At 37.6% G+C, this 11,034-nt stretch overlaps 1 protein-coding gene across 1 annotated transcript; it reads right to left on the reverse strand.

Moving 5' to 3' along the window:
* Positions 1-1,493: 1,493 nt before the first annotated feature.
* Positions 1,494-7,062, reverse strand: si:ch211-198p11.6 (uncharacterized). The gene is made up of 4 exons (XM_053615955.1): positions 6,681-7,062; positions 5,627-5,737; positions 4,623-4,760; positions 1,494-3,571 (listed from the first exon to the last, which is right to left on the reverse strand). Exons 1-4 carry the CDS (start codon positions 6,687-6,689, stop codon positions 3,485-3,487), a joined length of 345 nt encoding a protein of 114 aa, XP_053471930.1. The 5' UTR covers positions 6,690-7,062; the 3' UTR covers positions 1,494-3,484.
* Positions 7,063-11,034: the final 3,972 nt, after the last annotated feature.

Below are 11,034 nucleotides of genomic sequence, written 5' to 3' on the forward strand. Positions count from 1 at the left end.
GCCATTTTAACAGGGGTGTGTAGACTTATCTATATCTATCTATCTATCTATCTATCTATCTATCTATATATTTATACACACACACACACACACACACACACACACATATATATATATACACACATTATATATATACATACTAGGGATGCACCGAAATTAAAATTCTTGTCTGAAGCCGAAACCAAATATAACGAAAAACTTGGCCGAAGGACAAATACCGAACATGTTTTTCGCATTTTTTCCATTTACTTTGCCATTTTTTTTCACCATTGCATAAATTAAATAGTCAAAATGTGCTTTTTACTATTTTGTCTTGCTTTTCAAAGAAAAAAATCAATTACAAAAACTACAATTTCAAAATATTTATTTAACACTGAACATTTTTTTTCATTCCAGCAGGCATAGGCTACCAACAAGGCACAATATAACTTTAAATAAATAAATGAGTAAAATAAAAATATTTTGATGTGGTCATCTTTGAGCGCCCCTTGAATAGCCTATGTTAGGCCTATAACTGACTGCTGAAAGAATGTAACACTCTGTAGCCTACAACTAAAAAGTGCATTGACAAGAGTGCAGAAAATGTTTCTATTGTGTTCTATACGGCTGATTATATTGGGGATATATACCGCTCGCGTCCCTGTACACCTCGCGGAGTATTAGAGTAGATATAGTATAATTAGATACGTTGTTAATGTTATGTTCCTTGATAGATTTAGTTAAACTATAGATTAGTTTATTTAGTCCCCGCTGGTGTTTCCGCTCCCAGTCCATAGTACTAGTTCATGTTTCTCGTTTTGTGTTTTGACCCTGTTTTCTGTGACCACGACTTTGATTCCTGGTTTTCCTCCGTTTATGCCTGTTTGCCGGTCGCCCGATAACCCTTTGCCTGTCTTGACTAAGTTTTTTTGGATTACGATTTGGATTTGTCTGCCTGCCCTTAAATAAATACGCCTTTACCTGCTTCCGTACTCTACTCCATATACACACATATATACATACATACACATTTTATATATTTTATATATATATATATATATATATATATATATATATATATATATATATATATATACACACACACACACACATCCACCATATACTGTATATATTTGGTATGTATTGGTCAGAACATAATCAAATCATTTTATTCATAAGTATTGTTGAAGTGTATTTCCTGTATGAAACGGCCATTTGATAAATCAATTCTCAATTATTAAAGCTAACAAGATGAAAGACACCACTGTACAATCAAACCACAATTAATTACCCACGTATAATCTTAACCCAATTCTGTGGACATGTGGATTCACCTCGACCCTGACCAGGATAAAGCGGTTACTGAAGACGAACCTCAATACTAGAACAATACTACTTAATAATGAAACAACACACATTGTGCACATTGTGTAACTTCTCCTGATGGCATCATGAGGGAGAAAAGCTTCGACTGAAATGTCACAGTAAGCAAGAACACAAACGGTCTACACACATTTAAAAATGAAAAGGTTTATTTTCCTGTGTAAAGACAATACAGCATGTTTCTACACAGACAAAAATAAAAAATCTATAAAATCAATACTAACAAAAGTACATGTTAGAAAACTGGTGTTAGTGCCGTGATAGAAGAAATACACAGGACACAATATAATTACAGTAAACACAATAAGTGACTTGTGCTTAATATTTCAAATGGAGAAACAAACAAAAAAATGTCAGAACCACAAAAATATAGTTGTCAGTCCAGTTCTACAAATATCGTACGTGAGAACTATCACAAGTCTCAGTCGCATGAACAAATTAAAAAGACTAGATATAGAAAAAGCCTTGATTTTGTTTGTACATTTTTTTTTAATGCTGGTGTAAACAGGGGGAAATTTAGCACAAGTAATATATCATGTCAGTTATAAGTAAACGCTTAAAAGAAATGGCCTTGCTAGGTTAAAGCTCATCCAAAAAGCAAGAACTCGAACGCTAGCATTGAAAAAGCATGTAACGTCAGTAAACATAAAACATGAAGGCATTCTAAAGAAAAAGGGTGTGGATAACACCTTACATGGATAATGTACCGAATAATCGAGCACTAATACCTGAACTAACACTTAACTTAATTACTTAACTAACGATGAGTTAAGGCATGTACGAATCACAAACTAATGAAGAACTAAACTTGGGATGTAACTATCGCGTGTCTTACGAACTCATGCGTGAATAATGACCAATTTAAGTACATGTGTATTAGTTAATGTATTAATTAACACGTAGAGGGGAACTGATTCAAACACGCTCTTAGAAAGAATATGAATGAAATTTCAAATTCTTTCTTATCGTACATAGAAAGACACACTATTAATAAAGAGCAATAATGTCATCTCAACCCGTGCGCAGACATTTTGAGGGGCAGTGACCAAAAATGTGAGCAAGAGCACAAGAGAGAAATGGGTGACCGTCCATAAGGATTTAAAGCCAGGAGATCTGATTGACATAGACGCAGTAAAGCAGTCGGAATAAACACGGCGACATCTCAGACTAAAGCCGGGTGCACACTGTGCGATTTTTTATAGTCCTTTGCGACTGTTGCTTGTCAGACTGTAGGAACACGGTCCCCGCTGTAAGCCACATCACACTGTAGGATCTCAGTTGTCATTAATGTCAGACTGTACAACAGTCAAGACGCGAAAAACGGACGCACGCGAGAAGACTCGGATGGAGTAGGACAAGCAACACTTCTAGCATTGTCATCTGACAATGCTAGAATTTAATCAGAGGAAATATTTGATAGCAAACTAGCGATCAAAGACATATATATGTAAATACACATACATTATGGGGGGGGGGGGGGGGGCGCAGGAGCGTGCCACACGAGGCTTGGGGGGCGTACAAGTACTACAGTGGGATTTGAAATGAAAAAGAAAAATGGATGGAGAGTGACGCAAAATGGGTTGAGATGAACCGACTGGTGTTTATTATTAGTGCGTCTTTCTATGTTCGATAATGAGGAACAACGTCAATTATCAAAGTAATCCAGCGCCATCCGATGATGTTTGTGTACGCAGCTGCATACGGCAAATTATATAAACAATTTGAAATGATGCACGTTTATTTCATGTTCTTTCTTATAGAGCGTGTTTGATTTAGTTTACCCCTGCATGTTAATTAATACATTAACTAACATACCTGTATTAACGTACTTAAAGTGGTCGTTATTCACGTATGAATTAATCGGATTCACGTCCTAGTTAAGGTTCGCTCTTCGTTAGTTTGTGATTAGTACATGCCTTAGCTCATATTTAAGTAAGTATTAATTCAGGTATTAGTGCAATGAATGTAAAGTGCTACCAGGATGTATTTAAGTAAATGTGCAGTAAATGGAGAAAAGGAGCACATACTCGCTGTAAACATAAGCACAAACGCACTTGTGAACGCGTGACCACATACACAGCTCGGGCTAGATTTTTGGAAGTGTAAATCCTCCATTTGGTCTCTATTTGAACTTGATCTCGCAGCATAAGCAGTTGATGGAGTCACACTGAGGTGGCTGAGGGTTGCAGGTGCAGTCCCACATGGCACACTGCAGCACACAAGGTCATATCATATCAGAACAGCACAGCACGCAACATCATAGAAATAAATCAATTCTGTGTCTCAGACACATCTTGGAGTCAAAAATATAACATGATGCTTGGGGTTTTTTTTTTTTGTGTACTAATTCAATCGAGAAAATGCTTGTAAACCCAGAATGATGATATTACTAAGATATCATCCACAAAATCACCTTTTGATGTTATAATGAGACTACGGATGCATCGGTACAATTTTTCCAGACTGAGTACGAGTAAGTTTTTTTGGTACTTTGAGTACTTAGTGTTAGCCAGTACGCAGTTTCGGACGCAGCCGAGCTCTATTGTTTGCCGTCAAACGGTTGAGCACTGCTGTGAGTACGTGTCCGGTCACAAAATGCGGTGAAAACTCACACGGTGTTAATAGTGTGATTAAGGTGTGTACATGTCTGTAATACACCTCGATAATGCGACTAAAACAGGAATACGCCACACGTCTTTATTCCATTTGTCTTTACCTCGAGTATGACTTTAGTCAGATTAAGGTAATCAATAATCGCTGTTTACATGCTAGTTTCTTAATCAGAGTATCGTCTTAATCGGGTTAATGTTGGATTATTGTTGTCCATTTAGACGTACTGAATGAGATCTGAATTACACTTTGGCTCGCAAGTGATGTGTTGATCTGGAGCATTCATGTCTTGGTGCTCAGTGCTCGGACAAAACTGCTTACACACGTGACACTTTCTCCACGCACTCACTTCACTTCACTACTCCACGCTCTGTGAATACCTCATCTTACCTTGAACCAGGTTAGCGATTCAAGTGTCGCCTGTTCATTAAGGCAGCGGTGTACACTAAGCTTACGTCACATATCATCATGTCATATCAGACGTTGTTATCGGAGCATTTTTACAAGTACGAGTAAATGTGCACGGAACCGCTATCAGTACCGATGCATCCCTAATTACGTAATATCTGATACTACTGGGTTACAATACAAGATGATGTTTTCGAACTTCTTTATATTTACTACCTCAACAGAAATCTGGCAGTTCTTACATTAGGAGAGGGGCAGGAGTGGTCAAGGCACGTGTGAAGAGATGGTGGGTGGCAGTCACATGACTGAGCGCACACGTGACAGTACTCAAAAGGAGATACGCTCGGGCAGCAGTTTGTACACTGAGGATTGCACTGCGTCTGCGAAAGAATATCAGTCATTAAGAAGCCACATACAGTCACATAAGCATGATATGCATATAGATACGCACAATTTCTCAGTCCAGCTCTGTCTCATTTATTAATGGAAAGAGACCAGCGTAGGACCAACGCTGACCAGATGTTGTACGGGTGGTGGATTTGGGAGCTCAAAAGTTACCCTGAAATGGTAGCGCGTATGATGCAGGTACGGTACAGCAGCTTTCTTGAGGTTTTAAAACACTGCTTGGACCCGATACACCTGTACAACATCACTGTCACTGCTAAGCTGAGAACGATCCGTTAATCAAAAACGTGGAAGGGATAGAGTGGAACTGACAAACTGTACAGTAACGGAACAGTCAGTAATGGTTAGTGTAATAAACATGAAATTACAACAGTGCTTAAAGTCCCCTTAAAATCAAAATGGACATTTTGTGTCTTTTAGTATGAATATATCAGCCTTAAAGTTATCTATAAGCTCGTTTGCGCCAAAACAATGACAAAATTGGCATTTTGAAGATATATGCATTCAAAATTTGTAGTCTGTCTCTACCACCAATACGGATCAACAGTTTAGATGACATCATTCTGCACTTCAGCTTCTCATCAGATTTTCAGTCCAATCGAATGCTCTTGAGAATTTGAAGTGTCCCGCCCCCAGCATTATAAAGATCACCTTGCTGAAGTTGAGCGATTGGCTATTTAAATAACGCTGCGTGTTTTCTAGGCACTTTAACGGGGACTTGAACAGTAAAAGCTACATTTTATAATTCATTTGAGCACAGTTATACACCATTCAATTAAACAGGACTTTGCCTGTACTAGCCTTAACAGAAGCAGAAGTGACTCTGGAGAATGGTGCCCACCTTGAGACAGTGATGGCACCATAAGACACCTGCAAGAAACAGCATATAGAGTCCAACGGAGATCAGGACGATGGCAGGGAGTGGAAGGGAAAGATCCCATAATGGGACAACCTGAGAAATAAACCATTTCACAACACAACGCTGTTGAGTTCTCGATTCTGATTGGTCAGACGGTGTTGATTAATTTTCTACCATAGGCGCTCCGACAGTATTCGCGGCATTTACACATCGCAGATTTATTTTAACACGCTCGTAAACACTTGGATGGACGGAAAACATCATCTAAAGAAAAAAAAATCTAATAATCCATATACTGAAGGCTTTATGTTGAGTTTATTGAATATTTACACAAGCAGTCAGTAGGGTCTGGTATGTTTTCCGAAATTCTTCAGGACAGAGGACTTTGGCTGTGCTGTTTTTCGGTTACATGGCAAGCCGCATTTTGTTTTGTTTTAGTACGTTTTAAATAGAAGAATAAAAGACAAGCTGGTGACAGAACGGCTGTAATAGCTGCTATAACGCAAGCGAAAACAGGAATTAACTTGTTTTATGGACGTTCCTTAACCTTCAACGTACCTATAAACAGCTTAAAAAAAGAACAAAATTAAGTTTTTTTCATTAATAAATTAGAAAAATGTACTGGCTGGCAGATTGCTGTACTGTAAGAGGAATTAAACACTTTGGGATGTCAACATCAGGGTTGTGACTGTAACTCAGCTTCCCATTGTTGATTATTGTCCTATAACAGCACGCCCACAAACGTTATTTTCCCTTTATTTAATACACAGCAAGGTCTGAGATAAGTTAATAATGATGATGATGATAATAATAATAATAATAATAATAATAATAATAATAATTTATTTAGCGTTAACGACAACTACATTAGATTTGCTTGGTTCTGTAGCTTAGCTTCACTAGCTAATCGACTGAAAGGAAACCCAAGAGTACTCTTCCCTCTGTATTCAGGTTCCCAATAAAAAGTCAAATATAAAGTCAAATGTAACTAGCTACAAGAGCTAATGTTGCTAACGATGCAATTGTTTATACACACCGTCATCATCACACTCGTGAACTCCACTGTCTTTATAATCACCGCATTATCTAGTTAACCACATCATCTTGGCATTTTACTTTCGTTAATAAAACTATACTATTTTTTCCCCATAAAAGCAATTCTCACTAAACGTAACAACGTGGTTCATCGGCGTTGTCCTGGCAACCAGGTAGCTGCCTGGCTTGTGCTTCTTCTTCGTGGTTTTAATGGTGACTTGTGAACCAGCTTTAGAGTGCAACATCGCCACCTGCTGTACTGGAGGATGGAACAGTTCCTCACAGCCATGTTGAAATAACAAAAGAATCTGATTTAGTAAGAAGTCAGATCAATACTACGGTGGCCGAGAAGTGCAAAACAAAACACAAATATGAAAAGAAAATAACAAATCCGAAAACACATTAACAAATCAGACAAAACGGAAAAGGTAGGTATATTTTGTAAATAAACGACTTACCACTGATTGGAAGACACATCTGTCAATCAAGATATACAGGAAGTTCAGCAGGCTGCGGTAGTACTGGAAAGTCAATTCGTGTGGGCGTGTGTTAATATATTTTGTCCGTACTGCGGTTAAAATAAAAATGTAACAATGTTTTCGGATTTGTTATTGTGTATTCGGATTTGTTGTTGTTTATAATTTGTTGTTTTGTTTTTGGATTTGTTATTTTGTGTTCAGAATTGTTATTTTGTTTTCATATTTGTGTTTTGTTTTGCACTTCTCGGCCACCGTACAAGTCTCTAAACCCCGATTAAGAATAGAAAACAGTTTATTCCCAGAATCACTGAATCACTTCACATACTTTCTATTGCCACTTGCTCGCTTTACTTTAGCACAGTGCAATACAACACCAATGTTTTTCTCTCACTTCCCCTAATTATGTATATTGTACATTGATTATTATATGCTTATTGTACTATTTTTTCCCCCTGTTTTGTTTATTTGTTTAAGCGCTTCTGTGTGGCATGGTGTGTTGTTGTTTCTCCTGTGATACTTCTGAGCTGCAGTCACTTAATGCTTTTATCACAGGAGAAACAACACCACAGCTCTGTTTATGACACTGTTTATTTGTCAAACACCCAACTGAACACTGTACTTCCATATTTAGATCAAATCTACTCATGTATACCAACTATACACCTGTACCAACAATTCAGATTAGGCTGGTTCTTCAAATCTAGCCCTCAAGGTCCACTGTCCTGCAGAGTTTACTTTTAATCTCAAACTCACAATTTTTACAGCAGGATGCTACTATACAGGACTTATTTCTTCAAAAATTTCAGGTTTGCATCTGCTCCCATTCCAGAGATATTCCACCCAAAAGAGAGATTTTTTTTAATGGCACTTTCTCGCCGCCATAAAAAAAATACGATTCTCCAACCTGAAATGTTCTGCATGCACACTATACTTACCTAGGTAGCCTCTAAACTCTATTTTATTTATTTATTTATTTATTTATTTATTTATTTATTTATTTATTTAAAACTGAGACTAGAACCCTTCCCATTATAAATTGACCCTAAATGTGGAACTATGCGCAATCTTGAGCATTACATTTGGACTTAAGTTCTAAGTCTAAGGAACAAGAATGTGCAAAATGTTTATATGCTCATGTACCCTGTAATATGCTCTAGAGATCAGTTTTTGTTCCAAGGAGCTAGGACCATCCTGAGATATTGAGATTTCCCATAATTGAGAGATATGACCAAAATTTGTTGTGTCCCATGACACAAAGATGGCCGTAGTAGTTAAACCAAGTTTAAAAAAATATATATTTTTTAAAAAACCACGATGCAGTACAATACATAGAGGTAATTACTAAAAAAAACAACCCCAAATTAAAAACGGTCAAACAACCAACTTTGCAATTATTGCACCACTTGAGATGGAATGACCCTTTCAGTTTCACCTGTGAAGACTGCAGTCACGTAATGTAGGCACAGGACAGAAGCAAGTGCAGGTATGGCAGTTTAATCAAACAAATAGAAGTACAATGGTTCAGGCAGAAAACAAAGTCCAAGGCAGGCTAGGGTCAAAAGGTCAAAAGATCAGGCAAACAGGCTACACTAGGCAGAGCAGAGAATTGAGATCAACAGGGTAAACAAAGTCCGTAACCAGAAAAACAACCACGGGATAAGGCTTACACATACGACAGAGACTAATCAACTGAGTGTAATACTTCACAAAGTCATAGTGTTCAAAAAGTCTCTTTTATAGCATGGTGGTGAATGCTGTGAATTGGATGCAGGTGTGCCTGATTAGAATGAGTGTGAGTGTTCTGTATGTGTGTGTAAGTGCTCTGGGAATTGCAGTGCATGGCGGCCATGTTTGTAGGCCACCGTGCAGGATGGGAAATGTAGTCACTGGTTTGCTGAGATATGACAACTGCATTTGTTGTTAAAAAGGATAAGCCAATAAGATCAGAGAGCTGTCTATGGGAGAAAAGCAAACAATTCTGAAGCTGAGAAAAGAGTTAAAATCAATCAGGGGCATTGCACAAACATTGGGTACAGTCAATACAACAATTTGGAATGTTCTGAAAAAGAAAGAAACCACTGGTGTACTGAGCAACAGACACCGAATGGGTCGGCCAAGGAAAACAACAGCTGATGACAGAAACATTGTGAGCGCTGTGAAGTAAAACCCAAAAACAGCAGTCAATGACATCACTAACAAAAAAACTCTATGCTTTATGTTGTTTAACACATCTACTGAAGATGTACAACCCCATTCCAAAAAAGTTGGAACGGTGTGTAAAATGTAAATAGAAACAGAATGCAATGATTTGCAAATCTCATAAACCCATATGTTATTCACAATAGAACATAGAAAACATATCAAATGTTTAAACTGAGGAAATGTACCGTTTTAAGAAAAAATAAGGTCATTTTTAATTTGATGGCCGCAACACACCTCAAAAAAATTGGGACGGGGCAACAAAAGGCTGGAAAAGTAAGTGTTACTAAAAAGAAACAGCTGGAGGTTAATTAGTAACAGGTTAGTAACATGATTGTGTATAAAAAGAGTATCTTAGATACGCCGAGTCTTTCAAAAGTAAAGATGGGCAGAGCTTCATCAATCTGTGAAAAACTGCATCTACAATTTGTGGAACAATTTCAGAAAAATGTTCTTTAATGTAAAATTGCGAAGACTCTGAATATCTCATCATCTACAGTACATAATATCATCAAAAGACTCAGAGAATCTGGAGAATCTGGAGAAAGGGGGAAGGGTGAATTTCAATATTGCATGCCTGTGGTGTTTGGGCCCTCAGGCGGCACTGCATTAAAAACAGGCATGATTCTGTAATGGAAATCACTGCATGGGCTCGGAAACACCTCCAGAACTCATTGTCTGTGAACACAGTTCGCCATACCGTCCACAAATGCTGGTTAAAGCTCTATCATGCAAAGAAGAAGCCTTATGTGAACATGATCCAGAAACGCCACCATCTTCTCTGGGCCAAAGCTCATTTAAAATGGACTGAGGCAAAATGGAAAACTGTTCTGTGGTCAGACGAATGAAAATTTGAAATTATTTTTGTAAACCATTGACGCCACGTCCTCTAAACTAAAGAGGACTAACGTGGAGAGGGACCATCCGGCTTTTTATCAGCGCTCAGTTCAAAAGCCTGCGTCTCTGATGGTATGGGTGTGCATTAGTGCCTAGAATGGGCAGCTTGCACATCTGGAAAGACACCATCAATGCTGAAAGGTATATACAGGTTTTAGAGCAACATATGCTTCCATCTGGATACCATCCCATCTTTATTTCTGAGAGACTCTGCCTCTCTAAGATACTTTTCTTATACCAAGTCATATTACTGACCTCCTGTTTCCAATTAACCTAATTAGTTGCAAAATGTTCCTCTAGCTGTTTCTGTTTAGTAACACTTATTTTTCCAACCTTTTGTTGCCCCGTCCCAACTTTTTTGAGATGTGCGGCCATCAAATTCAAAATTACCTCAGTGTAAACATTTGATATGTTTTCTATGTTCTATTGTGAATAACATATGGGTTTATGAGATTTGCACATCATTGTATTTTGTTTTTTTTGGGGACAGCGTCCCAGCTTTTTTGGAATTGGGGTTGTAAATACCAGGAAATAAAAGCTGAAATCCTAAACTCTTATCTGTCCATTTTTTGATTTCAAACCCAAATGTCTTTGGTGTATAGCACAAACAAACGAATTGGCCTTGCTGTTCAAATAGTTTCAGAAGGGACTGTATCTTCTTATATTCTTGATTGTTTCTTAATAAATAAAATGTATAGGAGTTAGGTTTGAACATGAATATTCTGTAAACCTTTGTGCATTGCTGTTTATAAAATTGTTAATAAATTCTTATGAAAATAA

This window comes from Ictalurus furcatus, chromosome 2 (genome assembly GCF_023375685.1).
Source record: "Ictalurus furcatus strain D&B chromosome 2, Billie_1.0, whole genome shotgun sequence".
In the NCBI taxonomy this organism is placed as follows: Eukaryota; Metazoa; Chordata; class Actinopteri; order Siluriformes; family Ictaluridae; genus Ictalurus; species Ictalurus furcatus.

Excerpts from the sequence above, each read along its gene's own strand:
- si:ch211-198p11.6 (XM_053615955.1), bottom strand. Across the intron at positions 4,761-5,626 it reads GGTGCCATCACTGTCTCAAG|ACGCAGTGCAATCCTCAGTG; the intron begins GTGGGCACCATT and ends ATTCTTTCGCAG. Across the intron at positions 3,572-4,622 it reads ACTCCTGCCCCTCTCCTAAT|TGTGCCATGTGGGACTGCAC; the intron begins GTAAGAACTGCC and ends TGTGTGCTGCAG.